This window comes from Podarcis liolepis (assembly GCF_965112155.1).
Source record: "Podarcis liolepis genome assembly, chromosome: 8".
Lineage (NCBI taxonomy): Eukaryota > Metazoa > Chordata > Lepidosauria > Squamata > Lacertidae > Podarcis > Podarcis liolepis.
In genome coordinates, this window is record NC_139560.1 from 16,130,454 (window position 1) to 16,148,139 (window position 17,686).

General features: G+C 43.8%; 1 protein-coding gene across 6 annotated transcripts in view; it reads left to right on the forward strand.

Moving 5' to 3' along the window:
• The window catches only part of ENPP2 (ectonucleotide pyrophosphatase/phosphodiesterase 2), an 82,811-nt gene extending 66,741 nt beyond the window's left edge, over positions 1–16,070 (forward strand). For all 6 annotated transcript variants that reach the window (XM_083516625.1, XM_083516622.1, XM_083516623.1 and 3 more), the window contains 7 exons: positions 372–420; positions 1,900–2,039; positions 4,710–4,845; positions 8,032–8,109; positions 10,721–10,853; positions 11,678–11,834; positions 15,386–16,070. In XM_083516625.1, coding sequence (XP_083372751.1) covers positions 372–420; positions 1,900–2,039; positions 4,710–4,845; positions 8,032–8,109; positions 10,721–10,853; positions 11,678–11,834; positions 15,386–15,559 — 867 coding nt within the window. In that variant the 3' untranslated portion in view covers positions 15,560–16,070. The remainder of the gene's footprint in view (positions 1–371; positions 421–1,899; positions 2,040–4,709; positions 4,846–8,031; positions 8,110–10,720; positions 10,854–11,677; positions 11,835–15,385) is intronic.
• Positions 16,071–17,686: the final 1,616 nt, after the last annotated feature.

Genomic DNA, 17,686 nt, shown 5'->3' on the forward strand with positions numbered 1-17,686 from the left:
CTTCTCAGTTTAGCTGCATGGATTGGCCTGGGCATCCTACCAAGTAGAGGACTGTTCAGACACTCATCAAGAGAAGACCTTAGACAAAGAACTGAGCGGATTTTTATAACCCCCTTTGATTTGGCATGCATGCAGAACTTTAGCAAATTCTTTCTTGTCAGTAGTTGCTTGCAAAGGGGTATAGCAGAGAAGTGTCCTTACAAATTAGGAAATCTTACCCAGAGCCCTTCTGACAGGACTAGTCTTGCTTTGCAAGGTAAATATTGAGAATGGGAATAAGAGAATGTTCTCTTAGCCCAGATGCCGATCTTTTAGTTCAGCTGCCAATCTCCTATGTGCTCTCTGTGTGTGCTTTCTCTTTTTTTTAATAGAATAAGCTGGACGAACTCAATCGGCGTCTTTATGTCAAAGGAACGGAAGGTGAGGACACGGGGGCCGACTCAGTAAAATGAACCATTTTATTTCTCATGCTTAGCTTTACTAAACTGCCAGTTTAACATGATAAGAAACCAGCCCAGCATCTTGTGCATTTCTAACCAGGCAAATTTTGCTAGAAGTTGTTTAGGGAGCTTATGCACCCCTCTCCCAAATCCCTTGCTAACTATCTGGTCCCATCTCTTCTGCCACACTTAATAGCTGCTGTGGCTGCAGTGCTATGGTAGCAGCAGGCATGAGCCAAAGGGCAGGGCACTTTGATTCCCCTGGGAAATGTAATTTTCTAATACTAGGTGCTGGGGAGATGCCTTGCCTGGAAGCCTGTCACTGATGGAGCAGTTCTTGCGTGTATGTGCACATGTGGAGAATCGGGGTGGGGGGGGGGTTGAGTGAGCAGAGCCTGAACCAGATAAGAATTTTTGGGTGTTGTAATACTTGTTTCTTATTTGAGGTGTGGGAACCCAGGAATGCAAGTTGCAGCAATGCTGGCTATCTTTAGAGCCCTTCTTAATGTTCAGAGGGGAACCCCCATGCTGTTGCGTGAAAGCTTTCAAACCCGGAAAGCAGACTGATTTTACTTCCAGTGTGCTTAAAGACAGCTGTGTGTATCTTGTATTTTTCTTAAAGGTGTACACAAGTTCAGTGTGTTTGCAAGCAGGGTCTTGCAGATGTTGATTAGACCACGAGGTTGGTTGTAGCTCTCTGATGAGTATACACTCAGTGGCTGGCTAACCTAGATTGCCATGACGTAATGTTTGAGCAGGGGTGGAGAATCTGTGGTCCTCCAGGTGTTGGGCTCTAACTCCAACCCGCCCCAGCCGGCATGGGCTGGGATGATGGGAGTTGCAGTCCATTAACTCAGCCACAGGTTCCCTGGCCTGAAACGCCCCCTAGTCCAGTGTGGTGTAGTGGTTGAGAGTGGTAGACTCGTAATCTGGTGAACTGAGATCGCTTCCCCGTTCCTCCACATGCAGCTGCTGGGTGACCTTGGGCTAGTCACACTTCTTTGAAGTCTCTCAGCCCCACTCACCTCACAGAGTGTTTGTTGTGGGGGAGGAAGGGAAAGGAGATTGTCAGCCGCTTTGAGACTCCTTCGGGTAGTGATAAAGTGGGATATCAAATCCAAACAACAACTCCTCCTCCTCCTCTTCTTCTTCTTCTTCTTCTTCTTCTTCTTCTTCTTCTTCTTCTTCTTCTTCTTCTTCTTCTTCTTCTTCTTGTCAGCTTGCAGCAGAGACGACTACCCAGTCATACTTTATGCTGCTTTGCAATTCTGCTCCCCAAATTACTGTGGAAAAGCTGCCTAGTATTGGGTAGAGATCATAGGTGTGGCTGATTATTGTGGTTTGGAGGGGTTTAATTTATATATATATATATATATCTTTGCAAAGTGGCTTTTATACATTTATAAAATGTATGTATTGTATTGCGTGGGTCCCACGCACAATCTTCTGTACGTTGCAGATAACAAGCACCTCCTCTACGGTCGCCCAGCTGTTCTTTACCGTACAAAATACAGCATTTTGCACCACCATGACTTTGAAAGTGGCTACAGCGAAACATTCCTGATGCCTCTCTGGACGTCCTACACTATTTCAAAGCAGGTGACTGTTTTCCTGTATCTCTTAATGCATCCTATCAGACACATCATGGACTCAGCTGGATTGGTAAAGAAAAAACAATTTATACGTGTTGTATATGTGATATAACATTGGGCCACCAGATGGTGACGTGGAGCCCTGTTTTTCTCTACCTATTTTCCCTGTTTAAATTTACAACGCTTTAAACTGAACCGCTTCTTTGATGTGTCGAAATCCAGCCCATGTTTAAGTGGTTTTCCCATAGTAAGACAGCCCTCTGAATACTAATGGACCTGCATGCAGCAGGAGAATATTTTTTTCTTCCATGCAATATTACATTTGAATTGTGGACCTTTATGCCATTGCCAAAGTCCTGAAGGCGAACATTGCAAATGAGCAAATAATGAAGGCATGTTTTGCATTGAGAGAGAGAGATTAGTTGGCACGATTGATTTGTACAGCACCTTCTGCCTAGGTAGAACTTTACTGAATAGCACAGAGGTCACCCTCTGGCCTGAGCAGCGTTGAGTCCACATTTTGACAGAGAAAAGGACAAGGGAGGAAGGGAGGACAGAGGCAAGGAGTAATAGGGAGGGAGCTTTTGAAGGACACAATGCCATTCAAAGGGCATATTTCCACCTTGAGGGGTTTTTTAAAATGCCTTTTGTTGTTTAGTCGTCTTAGTCGTGTTCGACTCTCCATGACCCCATGAACCAGAGCATGCCTTGGAAACTCTCACTTTCTTCTCAAAGCTTCTTCTTTTTTTATGTCCATGGAGCTTTCTTGGCAAAATACTGGAGTGGTTTGCCAGTTCCTTCTCCAGGTGGATCACATTTAGTCTAAACTCTCGGCTATGACCTGTCCATCTTGGGTGGCCCTGCACAACATAGCTCATAGCTTCTTTGAGTTATTCAAGCCCCTTCGCTACAACAAGGCAGTGATCCATGAAGGGGTTAGGATGCCTACTGGGGTCCAAAGCACAGGAACACCCCATTGTGTGTGCCCTGATCACTGATTCCATGGACTTCAGGAACAAAGCTAGAAGGAGGCCCCCATTTACAGAGTCAGACGATTGGTGTATCTGGCTCAATATTGTCCGCACTGATTGGCAGAGGCTGCCCAGGGTTTCAGGCAGGGAGTCTTTACCAGCCCTACCTGGGAGATTCCGGGGATTGAACCTGGGACCTTCTGCATGCAAAGGAGATGCTCTGCCACTAAGCTATGGCCCCCAAAGACTACCCTCCATTTCTGTAAGGAGAACGCGACTGAAAGGGTTTGCCCTTCTTGGAAGCATTTAGCTAGCAACTGCCTCTCCCCTTATGAACCAACACACGGGCCCTGCAATCATCCTCTGAGGCCCTTCTTCATGTGCCTCTTCCACGAGGGTGGAAGTCCAGAGGGTGGCAACACAAGAGTGGGCCTTTTCTGTGGTGGCTTCCCGTTTGGGGAATGCTCTCCCCAAAGAGGCTCACTGGGCACCTTCATTGCATACCTTTAGGCTCCAAGCAAAAACATTGCTCTTCTCCCAGGCCTTTGGCTAATTACAGAATCTATGGCCTTTTAAACTCTGTGTGTGGGGGGGGGGGTTTGGGGTGGGGTATTGTTTGTTTGTTACTATGTTACTTTTTTTTTTTCATTTTAACATTGTAAACCGCCCTGTGGTCCTTGAATGAAGAGCAGTATAGGGATCTGATCATAGCTGTCAACCGTCCCTTATTTGGCGGGAAACTCCCTTATCCCAGCGCCGTGTCCCACTGCTGTCCCTTATTGATGATGTCCCTTAAATTTCCCGGGTTTCAAAGGAAGCAGCTCCTCTCCCTCCCTCCCTGCCAGCTAGGGAGGAGGGAGGCTCCAACTGTGTTACTCGGCTGCGTTGCTCACCCAATAAGGAGTCTAAGAACGACTGGGGGGTGGAGCTTGCATGCCTTGTGCTGATCAAATTGGCCGCATTGCCTTTGCTCAGCGCTTCCCAACAGAAAGGTGACGGTGGTTTTCTTTGCTGCATCCCCTTTGCTGGGTTGCTGCGCTGTAGGAACCACCACTTGAGGCTTCATTTGGCTGCTGGCTGGGCTTTCTGCCTTTGGCTCGGAGGGGCTCAGAAGTTGAACATACCTGTGCCCGGAAAATCCCTTATTTTGGCTGCTGATCCCTTATTTTCAAGGCTGCTGGTCCCTTATTTTCAAATCTGTAAGTTGGCAGCTATGGATCTGATAAATGAATAAATTTGTGGGTAACAGGTTTCTGGGTTTTCAGTCTAATCCAACAGGGCTCTCCTCCTTTACTCCAGGGTGCGAGACGGGGAATTGGGTATGCATTGCATATCTAAGTACGAAACATGCAAGAGAATAGGCTCTTTTAAGTGGTGCACTTGGGTCGGTCTTTTTCTGAACAACAATGGAAGAGTAGGCATTAGATTTCTGTGCTTGCTAGGGGATCTAGAAGCTCCATATTTTCCTGCTGAGAAATTCTGAATAGTAAGCAGCATCTAAGTAAATGAAATAAACAGAAGTATTTCTCCTCCTCCTTCCCCTTCCCCTTCCCCTTCCCCTTCCCCTTCCCCTTCCCCTTCCCCTTCCCCTTCCCCTTCTCCTTCTCCTTCTCCTTCTCCTTCTCCTTCTCCTTCTCCTTCTCCTTCTCCTTCTCCTTCTCCTTCTCCTTCTCCTTCTCCTTCTCCTTCTCCTTCTTTCAATGCAGGCAGAGGTGCCTGGAGCCACAGAGCAGCTGGCCAACTGTGTGAGGCCTGACCTACGCATCTCTCCAAGCAATAGTCAGAGCTGCACGGCCTACAGAGTGGACAGACAAATGTCTTACGGATTCCTTTTCCCTCCCCGTAAGCTTAAATTTGGATATAGGGCACAGCGGCTACAGATTCTGACACTTGCTGGCCATCTGTGCCAGTCCGAATGATGGTGATGGAACCTGAACAGGGCTCCAAACAAGGGGAAGCAAATGCATATGGGAGAGAACTTGCTGCTTTTGGTGGCTGCTGTTCCCACCGCTGAAGAGGCAAGCTGCTTCATAAGCTTGAGCAGCAGCAGGTCTCTTTCAGTTTAATATCCTCCCAAGTGATCTCAGGCAATGCTGAGCATGCACATACTCTTCCCAATGCAGAGTTCTGTGAAACTTTAACCCTGCATCCTCTAACACTAACTTGAGATGATGTTAATTTACCAAAAGTAAATCTGATTTATTTTATGTTACCTCTCGGTCTTCTGTTCCTTGGTACCAAGGTATATTTAGCACTGTCCCTTTAGGGATACAATATTATTTCAATATTATACTATTGTTTTGCTGGTGGTGTGCAAAAATCTATTCTGCAGTCAAACCCAGGTACATGCCACAGAAAGGAAGAAGTACAGTGGTGCCTCACAAGACGAAATTAATTCGTTCCGCGAATTTTTTCGTCTAGCGAATTTTTCGTCTTGCGAAGCACGGTTTCCCATAGGAATGCATTGAAAATCAATTAATGCGTTCCTATGGTCAAAAAAAGTCCAAACAAAGCCAAATTTGGTACAACAAGAGTTTATTAAGTGCTCTTTAAAGTCACACATACTGTAAAGAGCATTTCAAAATTCAAACCCAGAATTTTTTTTAAAAAAACAGCAGAGTGGCCCAATGGTCACAGAAAATCATAAAAATGCAGGGGGGGGGAAACAAGCTTCCAGATTCTTGCAAACCCCTCCCCAACTGTTTCCCCAGCCACCCAGCACACAGAAATTCTAACCCAGAATTTTTTTAAAAAAACAACAGAGTGGCCCAATGGTCACAGAAAATCATAAAAATGCAGGAAAAAAACAAGCTTCCAGATTCTTGCAAACCCCTTCCCAACACCAAGTCCTTGAATTCCAAACACCCCAACCCAAATCCAAAACCCCCCAAAAAAGTTTTAAAAGCTTAACTTACCAAATGGCTGCAAAAGAAGTTTTGGAAAAGCTTCAAAAATCACCAAAGTCTTTAAAAACCTCAAAAAAGGCTACTATGTACACTGCGTTCTATGAGTTGCTCCTCGAAGTCAAGTCGCAACTGTATTAACGGTGTTAAGAAAAAGGAAACAAACTTGCAATACGTTTTCGTCTTGCGAAGCAAGCCCATAGGGAAATTCGTCTTGCGAAGCAGCTCAAAAACGGAAAACCCTTTCGTCTAGCGAGTTTTCCGTCTTGCGAGGCATTCGTCTTGCGGGGCACCACTGTAGGGAGGTGCAGATTCCATGCAGTGGCAGAAAAACCAGAACCCAGAAAAACGCGCCCAGGCATCAGGGCAACCCAGTCAGATGGGCGGGGTACTTATCATCATCATCATCATCATCATCATCATCATCACCACACCACCACCTGCCAGGGGACTCACTTATCTTGTTAATTGCACAGTGAATTAACCCCCCCCAACTAAATCTTTGTCATTTTTGCGTGGTAATATCACAAATTTGGTGGTCTGTTTTTCGTATACCTAAAATCCTTTGCTTATTAGGGTCTACCCCACATTTTATTCAAAAAAATTGCTTTGCACAGGTAGAAGGTGGAAAGATAAGTCCTTAGGATCCCTTCCCCCCAAAATTTCCAGATACTATGCTGGTTGTATTGGGTACATACACGCTTTTGCTGATCTTGCAGTTCCTATACTGGGGACTAAAAGGAGCTAATGTATTGGGGAAAAGAGGGGGTTTCTAACTGTATCTGTGATGGGGGCAAAGGATTAACCCCCCTTCCACAGTCCAGCTCCACCTCCCCCTGTCAATTGCCCCAACTATTTAGGTGTGAATTTTAGCCCCTTCTACTGTGGCGCTGTGGGTTAAACCACAGAGCCTAGGACTTGCTGATCAGAAGGTTGGCAGTTCGAATCCCCACAATGGGGTGAGCTCCCGTTGCTTGGTCCCTGCTCCTGTCAACCTAGCAGTCGAAAGCACGTCAAAGTGCAAGTAGATAAATAGGTAGTGTTCCGGCGGGAAGGTAAACGGCATTTCCGTGCGCTGCTCTGGTTCGCCAGAAGCGGCTTAGTTCTGCTGGCCACATGACCCGGAAGCTGTACGCCGGCTCCCTCGGCCAATAAAGCGAGATGAGCACTGCAACCCCAGAGTTGGCCACAATTGGACCTAATGGTCAGGGGTCCCTTTACCTTTTTACTATGGCAAACATTGCATTTAGTTTGGCTGTCTGTGTTTTGTGGCCAAAAGGAGTCCTTTTCCAGTGGACCAAGAACCAGCCAGTACTGTGTGTGCAGAGGCCTGGCCTTTATAGAGTCCAGGTGTGCCAACTTGGCCCCGTGACTGTGGATACCTGGGGTGCCACACTGCATGCATTGTCCTGGCGCTGAAATTTGTGGTTGCCCGGACCCTTCATGGGGATTTTTGTGGGTGGGCAGGTACCCAGAGCCCCAGGGAGTTGGCACTTAGGCCAGAGTCTTCCCACTCATTGAACGAGTTAAAGGAAGAGAAGCTCTACTTGCTAAGGCATTACCTACTAGCCCCTGGGATTAAATGGCTGTACTGTCCTCTTGTCTTAGGAAAAGCACACAGAAGTCATAGAGAAGCATGCATGCATAATCAAATATCGGAAAGAGGGTCATCTCAGGTGTTAAGGTCATCAGAGGGGGTTCTCTTGGTGGTTGCACCCAGGAATTTGCACCCAGTGGTGGCTGTTGCCCAGGGCATTTTCTGTGGCAGCCTCTGAGCTGTGGAGTCCCTGCCCCACAGACGTGTATCTGACACCTTCCTTACGTAGTTTTCATATGACGTTTGTCCTGTCCTTTAACAACTCATTTATCTATTTATTTTTAACAGATTTTTATACTGCATTTTTTTCTATTGTTGTAGCCTGTTCTGGGACCTTATGAAGGGTAGAGGGATGCTCAAGAGACCATCACTATTTGTGGGTGTGAGGGGGAAGAGGGCTAGATCAACGCTCTCCCCATTCAATGTTTTCTCCAAGTACAGGGGATATCTGTCCTTGCAGCGTCTCAGTAGATACCATATCCACCAATATAAAGTAATCCCGACAGAAGGTATCTTTTTCTCTTTCAGAACTCAGTTCCTCCGCAGATGCAAAATACGATGCTTTTCTAATAACGAATGTCATTCCGATGTATCCTGCCTTCAAAAGTACGTACCTGGTTCTGACCTCCATTGGTAAAACTCTGCTTCTGGCTCTTCGGCGCATGTGTCTCTCTTCAGAGAGGCAGTGAATAAGGAAAATAACTCATTTAGGGTGCAAGTTCTCTCCACGGGGCTTAAAAGCTGTATGAGAACTTACTAGGTCTTAAGCCCCAGCATCTGCTTTCAATGCCAGGGCAGAATCCTTGGGGAAATGAGTCTACCTGGTAATTTCATCTACCTGGTAATGTCAATGTGCACCAGGAAGCAGGGAAAGATCAGATTGTGCGTGCATGTTTTAAATCAGTACTTTTAATGTTACGTTTTAACAGTACCGTTCACAAACCTTCTCATAACTGTAAAGTTCATGGAAGCATCAATCATAAAAATAACTCCCCAGCTATGAGTTTATGAGGGGCATTTGCATGCTACCCCATAATGGAATTTGATTTATTAGCAGCTTGCAATAAATAAATAAAATTAACCATAAAATCAAACTACAGAAACAAACATCGCAAAACTGTCTTCCACTGCCCAAAATTAAAACATAGATTTAAAACTTAGCTGCCCCCATCTGACTACATAAGTTTGTGTACAAGGCCTGGTCTTTATGTGCCACTGAAAAGACCACAGAAATGGCACCAGGCAAGGCTCCCTAGGAAAGCTATTCTATAACCAAGGTGCCATTACTGAAAAGGCCCTCTCCCTGGTTACTATCTGCCTCACTTTTCTTGGGAGCTCCACCCAGAGCACAACCTAGGAAGAGGATCTTAAGGTTTGGGTAGGTATATTTGAGAGAAGGCAGTCTTTAAGTAACCTTTTCCCAAGCTCTTAATGGCTTTAAATTGGGCCCAGAAACAGACTAGGAATACAAAAACCAACATCATGCAAACCGGAAATAATAATAATAATAATAATAATAATAATAATAATAATAATAATAATAATAAAAATTGTTGTTTATATGCCTCCCATCTGACGGGGTTGCCCCAGCCACTCTGGACAGCTTCCAACAAATTAAAACATCATACACAGTAGAACATCAAACATTAAAAAATTCCGTATACAGGGCTCCCTTAAGTTGTCTGCTGAGAAGGAGGCACCCTGAGCTGAAGAAGACAGCAGAGGCACTCCTCCAGATGAATTGTTTATTTGAGCATTCATCCTAATTTGCTTGCACAGAAGCTATATGCCTTCCTGTCAATCAGTTGCCGTCCCATACTTTTTAATGTGCTTCCCCATCACTTTCCTAACTGCAAGAAGCCTAGATTATTATTTTTTACAAGTGGATTTGATGTGACTGAGCACTTTTAAACCACTTGAATTGCAAAACCGTGAGTTTCCAGTGTGCAATTTAATCCCTCCCTGGGAACGCCGACAGACTGGCAGCGACTCATGAGCGAGTCTGTAAAAGCCTTGGTGCCTAAATGGGGCCATTGTAGGCACTGCTTGCCTGCGGAAGGCATCCTAAAAAAACACAGAAAACAGCACAGGGCAAATAGCATGATCCACCTAAAAGCACAATGTTGGGGAGCTGCAGTTGGCATCTATGTGTGCTTGCATGCATAAGGTCATGTGTAAGGACAGCAAAAGAATCCCATCCTGTTTTTGTAGACAAGAACAATGTGATATCTGTGTGGTGCCCATTGCAATGCCAGTCTCAGAGTGGCACTGTGTATTTCCTTTGTTTTGGACTGGCCAGAGGGAGGGAATTGAGAGAACAAAACATGGGAGCAGGAAAATAAAAATAAAAACAGAAAAAAGTAAAATGAATTTGTATGATCTGCTGATCTTGGATACTTGACCCAAAAGCATGGGAAGTGAATCTTTGAATACTGTGCCAGGTTATTGAATATGAATGCATAAACACAGAATTGGTGGACTATGTACTATGTTGTTAAAAAGAATTGTCCTTGAGAATTATGGTTTTTATTAAAAGTTTTCAACGTAAAATACAATAAAAGCTAAACTAATCTAGAGAAAAGAAATATGAAAAGGGAGAAAATAAAGGAAGAGGAAGAAAAGAAGAGGAAGTAAATACAAGGCCCTTTATCACAATTATAACTTAACCCTTATTCCACACACAGAAGAGTGATACCTTCCAACTCTCACCTGGGAGCTTCCCCCTCTTCTCCCAGCTTTGGAGGTGCTCTCCACTCTGCCCCTCATTCAGGGCTCTTCATCGTCTGCCAATCCCCTTCCTGTGTGCATCTTCATTAATCCAAGATAGAAGACTTCAAAAAAATCAAAGCATAAATAAATCCATATACAGTGGTACCTCGGGTTACAGACACTTCAGGTTACAGACTCCGCTAACCCAGAAATAGTACTTCGGGTTAAGAACTTTGCTTCAGGGTGAGAACAGAAATCGTGCTCCGGCGGCGTGGCCGCAGCGGGAGGCCCCATTAGCTAAAGTGGTACCTCAGGTTAAGAACAGTTTCAGGTTAAGAACGGACCCCCAGAACGAATTAAGTTCTTAACCTGAGGTACTACCGTAGAATCAACAGAAGTTTCTCTTTCTTAATCCACATGAGAAGTGACTTTTATAAACCACATTTCCCCTTATTGCTTTTAAAGATAATTCTCTCTCTCTCTCTCTCTCTCTCTCTCTTAAATTCAGAGGTGTGGAATTACTTTCAACGGGTTTTGGTGAAGAGATATGCCATTGAGCGGAACGGAGTCAATGTTATAAGTGGCCCGATCTTTGATTACGACTTCGATGGTTTGCATGATACGCCGGACAAGATAAAGCTGTAAGAATCTTCTCTAGGCTGGAGTCTCTTTTGAATGCCAACCTAGGAGTTGAACTGAACACTGGGACTTAGCTATGCATGCATAAAGTTAAAGTACCCCTGACCATTAGGTCCGGTCACGGATGACTCTGAGGTTGCGTGTTCATCTTGCTCTATAGGCTGAGGGAGCTGGTGTTTGTCTGCAGACAGTTTTTCCGGGTTATGTGGCTAGCATGACTAAGCCGCTTCTGGAGAACCAGAGCAGTGCATGGAAATGCCGTTTACCTTCCCACCAGTGTGGTGTAGTGGTTAAGAGCAGTAGTCTCATAATCTGGGGAACCGGGTTCGCGTCTCCGCTCCTCCACATGCAGCTGCTGGGTGACCTTGGGCTAGTCACACTTCTTTGAAGTCTCTCAGCCCCACTCACCTCACAGAGTGTTTGTTGTAGGGGGAGGAAGGGAAAGGAGAATGTTGGCCGCTTTGAGACTCCTTAAAGGGAGTGAAAGGCGGGATATCAAATCCAAACTCTTCTTCTTCTTCTAACATACCTGTTTCCTTATGTGTGTGAAGAGGATTTTGCCATCATTCTAGAAGGAACCTTCCAAGTGTTGTTGAACTCCCAAACCCTCAGCATTCCTGCTGGCCATGATAGCTGTTGAAGTCCAACAACATATTCTGGAAAACCTAGTATCCCAACTTTTGTTGCAAAAACTTGATATACTATAAATCCTTTTTAATAGGTAGCTGAACTGGGGGCTGTTATTTACCCAAAATCTGTTTCAACACATCCTTTAGGTATGTTTGTAATTTTAAAAAATAACCAAAACCCCTCTCCTTTCTTCTAGGTATGTGGAAGGAAGTTCAATCCCAGTCCCAACCCATTACTATAGTATTATAACAAGTTGTTTAGATTTCACTCAGCCAGCTGACAAGTGTGATGGACCACTGTCTGTTCTGTCATATATATTCCCACACCGTCCAGACAATGATGAGAGCTGCTTTGTAAGTTCGAACAGATACCTTTGCTTTTTTTTCTTCTGAAACCAGGAAACAGGAAGAAAAGAGGGAGTAACTTACAGTCTTGTTCGGCTGCAGTGATGTTCTGTCTCTTTGTTCTACCTGATGCAGGTCAGGAATTCTGTAATTAAGCTAAAAGTCCAAAAAGGGAAACTTCCAGCCCATGCTTTGGAGTGCGGAATTTCGCTCCCTTGCATTTTGGTGCGGGGGGGGGCATATGGGGTGAATTTCAGAGGATGGGAAGCAAAATTTGCTGACACATCACCTGCTTTTCAGATGTTGGTGTCCAGTATGTATTCGTTTAATCCTGAAAGAGAAAAGAAATAGGAAAGAGATGTATTCATATTTCGTAAATCGGAATTAAAACTTTATCCCAGATAAAGTTTATTCCCACTTCAAATTTTAATTTGTTTTGACATTTGTTGTCAAATTGGAAAATCATTGAGAACAATGAAACAAATGTGACTGCAGTGAACATGGTTTGAAATGAATTTAATGACCAAATACTGAAACAGAAGCAGGGTTTAATAATGGGAAGAACTGATGCCACAAGAACAGCAGCAATCTTATATGCCCAAAGTTCTAATAACCTGAGAATTATCCAGCACCAATTTGAATAATTCAGGGTGATAAATTGTGAATGTTCACAAACATGGCCAACCAAGTTGAAAACAACAAGAAATGACTTTCTCTTTCTCTCTTTCTCTTTCTCAGAAAAGCATGTTAAATCACTGAACTATGCAAAAGTATGCAGTTCATTAATTTCTATATACAGGCAACTCTGAATTTACGTGGGGGTTACGTTTTGGGGATGGTACATAAAGCCAAAATTGCCAGTAGTCAAAGCACATTGGGTGCTGTGGCGGGTGGGATGACCAACACACACACACACACACACACACACACACACACATATATATGCGCATTTCCAGATGTTGTTAGACTGCAGCTTCTATCATCCAGCAGGCCAATGGTCAAGAATGATGAAAGTTGCAGTCCAACAACATCTGGGGAACCAAGACTGGGAAAGGCTGCTTTTGAGATGTAAGACTCCCAAGGGACACAGGTAAGCAATCACAGACTACTTAACACTGTAAGTACTCTGGGCTTGCTTACCTGTGTTCCTCACAAGTGATGCTTATTCAGCCTATTTACACAGCAGAAGAGTTCCATTGTGAAAACAGGCGTAGGCAGCCAGATTTGCCATCTGCTTCTGTTGATTTAAACATGTAGAGATTTGCACTCAGCTTCTTTCCGATGGGAACAGTTTGGTGTGTGTGTGTGTCTCTTCTCTAAGCACTGTTAAGGGCTTGGATGAACCATTTAACACATCCATACTTGGCTAGAGAGGTGCTACTTCTTCACAATTAATCATTGCAAGTAGTAGCAATCATCTCTAGAGTGCTATCAGTAAAGAGGAGAAGAAGTAAAGTCATTTCTCAAGGGGAGAGGAGAGGTAAAAAGGGATGAAGGCCAATGCAGTTTATAGACTTTCTAATAACAAATTGTAAGTTGTGTGTGTGAGAGAGAGAGGTGGATACACACTTGTACAAGTATAATGTATGCAAGGTATATTTTGAGCAGAGGGTCAGAAAAGAGCAGGTATTTAACTGTTCTATTTGCTGGTGGTTTGTTGTTTAAAACAACCCCCTTCCACAAACGCAGAACTGTGTGCCCCCCCCCCCGAATATGTTTGCTTGTGTGTGCTTTTACGGAGGCGAGCAGAAAACAGCAAGCAGGGGGAAAGGGCAAAGCAACCCTTTTCTTCCTGCCAGACCTCAGTTTTAAAATCTCAGTAGTTGGAGCAGTTGATGCAGGTTTTCTGTGGAAATTTTTTATTTTCAGTTTGCATCAGGGTTAACATTCTGATGTCCTGGAATGGCGGGTGGGGAAAAATATTTGACTCACAAAACAATGTCTTAATTATGTGAAATATACTCAGAGTCCTGTAGTGATTTCATGCTCTTTATTGCAGCTTGTAAAACAGTGATTGAATTGCCCCCCAAACCTCAGGCTTTTATATACATTAGTTACACAATGAGTCCCTTCTGATTGGCTGATTTTGCTTCCCTCCTGGAACCTGATTGGTCTTTTCCTGCAAGCCAATCAGATGTTGCATTCTAGGATCCTATTTGCCTATTGTTCTAGGATCCAAGCTTAGTACATAACAATATGTAACTGCTCTGGATTTTCAAGATAGTTTCAAATGACACTGCACCACCTGGTGGTTGCGTACAACCTTCCAATATGGCAGTTGCATCCATGTGGGGAGCCAATTGCCTTCTGTAGGGCCTAGAGGTAAAACCAACCTTTGCTAGCCTCTTGGTGACAGCAGTGTGGTTGGAATCACTTCACAGCCATGTAGAACCAGGCTGCGTGACGCTACGTGTTGTGTGAAATACAACATTTGGGCTTAGAATGCAGGCTTAAACAGGGATCCTTACATTTTTTAGTCAACATCTTATATTAAACATTGCTATGAAATACCAAAAATCTGGAACAAATGTAGAATAGCGAATGGGAGCCGAAGTATTCAAAACCGACCTGGTGCTGGGATAGCATGAGACAATCTTGGGGTTGTGTGTTTTAGCTCCACGTTGAGTAATAATAATAATAATAATAATAATAATAATAATAATAATAATAATTTATTTATACCCCACCCATCTGGCTGGGCTTCCCCAGCCACTCTGGGTGGCTTCCAACAAAATATTAAAATATAGTAATGCATCAAACATTAAAAGCTTCCCTTTTAATGACTTCAGATTCTTCAGACGTCTGCCTTCAGATGTCTGCCTTCAGGTGTCTTCTAAAAGTCTGGTAGTTGTTGTTCTCTTTGACATCTGGTGGGAGGGCGTTCCACAGGGCGGGTGCCACTACCAAGAAGGCCCTTTGCGAATTCCTTCATTTGCAGGAGCTTGGACTAGATTACCCTCGTGATCCCTTCCAGGTCTACAGCTCATGGGTAGGCAAACTAAGGTCCGTGGGGCGGATCTGGCCCAATCGCCTTCTCAATCCAGCCCACGGATGGTCCAGGAATCAGTGTGTTTTTACATGAGTAGATTGTGTCCTTTTATTCAAAATGCACCTCTGGGGTATTTGTGGGGCCTGCCTGGTGTTTTTACATGAGTAGAATGTGTGCTTTTATTTAAAATGCATCTCTGGGTTATTTGTGGGACATAGGAATTCGATCATTCCCCCCCCCCCAAAAAAAATATAGTCCGGCCCCCCACAAGGTCTGAGGGACAGTGGACCGGCCCCCAAGTTTGCTGACCCCTGCTACAGCTCTACCATTCTATGAGACGCCAACTTTCCCTGCAGGTTCTTCTTCACAAATTGCAAACCCTGTGTTTATAAAGACCATAGTTTAAGTAAAATAAATTATGGAGAGTGGGACGCTCACTTTAAGAAGGGAGAGTGCACGTTTGAATGAACGAACGAAACTTTATTTGCGTCAGCCATCGGCCATAGCAACAAAAGAACATTGCGGTATATACAGAACAAAATAAAATAGTCACATTGCCTTTCAATTCCAGAACTCCTCCGAGGACGAGTCCCGGTGGGTTGAAGACCTATTGAAAATGCACACCGCCAGAGTACGCGACATTGAGCAGCTCACAAGCTTGGATTTCTTCCGGAAGACCAGCCGAAGCTACACAGAAATCCTCTCTTTAAAGACATACCTGCATACATTTGAAAGCGATATTTAACCTTCCTCTTTAAACTCAGCCCATCCATCCTCTCATGAAGTGGTGTATATTTTTATATTATATTTATTAATTTGAAACAGGACATTAAAATTATTAGTCGTACTTTTTGTTTGTTTGTTAATCTTGCATCAAATCTTAAAATATATTAAAGTCTTGTGTCAGTTGTTTTTGATTTTATTTTATTTTATTTTTAACGTAGGGTGTATGTTTTGGTCTCTCCCTGTCTGCCCTCCCTTGCCCCCAAGCTGAGATTTTTTGAGTGCTTGCTGACACTCAAGTCTCTTGGTCAAAGCTTTTTCAAATGGTGCTGCAGAGTCGATTAATTACTTGGAGGAAACCTTTTTAATTTTCCAGCACTCCCTTACCTTCTGGTTTTTGTTTTGTTTTTTGTTTAGTCCTGTACTGTGTATCAAACATGTAAAATGACAATTACTGTTAACTATGTGATAGACATATTTAAGCTCCATAGAGAATAGAAACTTAAATATAATAAAACCACACATTCAGGTTTTTTTACTTTGTGTTCCTTTCTCGCACAGCGTTTTGAAATTCTGGATGTCAGATTCTTTTCCCTTAGGTTGGGTTTCCAACCTGCTACTCTGTGGCTCCAACAGGACGTAAACTTACTGCATGGACTTAAATATGACCCTCTAGTTTTAAATGCAGCAGACTGAACATCCGTGGAAAAATTAAATTAATTTGGGTAACATGGTGAGGTCAGAGGTTGGAGCTATAATGCCCTAACCCAGGCTTGGCCCTCCAGATGTTTTTGGCCTACAACTCCCATGATCCCTAGCTAGCAGGACCAGTGGTCAGGGATGATGGGAATTGTAGTCTCAAAACATCTGGAGGGCCGAGGTTGAGGAAGCCTGTCCTAAACGCTTTGAAATGCTGCTGTCACTCTCAAGAAGCCCTGCCCAGGGATAGGGGGATAAATTTGGTTCAATTCACATTCGTAGACAAATCTCTACCTAAGTCACACTTCCCAAAGCATTACGTGAACCAAAATGCAGCCATCTTTGAAATGTGCACTTCTCTGAATTCTGAGGTGCGAGTTATCCAGCCCAAGGAATATCTACAAAATTAATATATTAGGGTAAAGTGAGCATAAAAGTACATGTGTTAGTAAAAAGAACCTACAAAAATGCATTATATTACGCAAACTTTCCTTTGCCAAACTGCATGTTGAGAGAAATTAGTACTAAAATGCTGAAGAATTTTCACAGGGATTTGGGTTTTTTAAAAAAATAAAAAATAAGTTTGTGAACCGATGTGGAGAACTGGATTTCAGAGCGGACAAACCAAGACAGACAAATTCACTCATCCCTAATATAGAAGGGCACCCTAATTCCTTCGTGCAGAGTGAATCCTGGGTTTGCTGGAACTTGATGTGACCTGATATACAGTGGTACCTCGGGTTACATATGCTTCAGGTTACAGACGCTTCAGGTTACAGACTCCGCTAACCCAGAAATAGTACCTTGGCTTAAGAACTTTGCTTCAGGATGAGAACAGAAATTGTGCTCCGGCTGCGCGTTGGCAGCAGGAGGCCCCATTAGCTAAAGTGGTGCTTCAGGTTAAGAACAGTTTCAGGTTAAGAACGGACCTCTGGAACGAATTAAGTACGTAACCAGAGGTAGCACTATATTGCCATGTGTCCCTAATCCAGCCTGCCTACGTTTTCCTCTGGCCATGTTTGCCATGGCATTCAGAAGGTGGGGAATGTGGACCTCAAGTTGAAAAAGATTCCTAGCACCCATATTTCTTTCCAATGCTCCTGAAGCCCTACCCTGCTGTGGTGTGCTTCAAGGCTCAAAATGGTGGCTAGCCATGAGGGGAGTTTTCTAGAGAATGGGAAATAGGATCTCTGTCCCCCTTTATCCTTGCAACCACACTCACTATTGTGCTCTCTATAACCTCCATGTTGCAGATCCACTTCACCCTAATTCCTTCAGGATACTGTCCACCCCTCTTTTCCTTTTAAACTTGTTTCCATTTTCTCTTCTGTACTTGACACCCTCAACATTTTGTCAGCCCAGGAAGCAACTGGATACAGGCCCTTAAAATAATAATAATAATAATAATTAATAATAATAATGTACAAACCAACATTCTCAGAGAATGTGA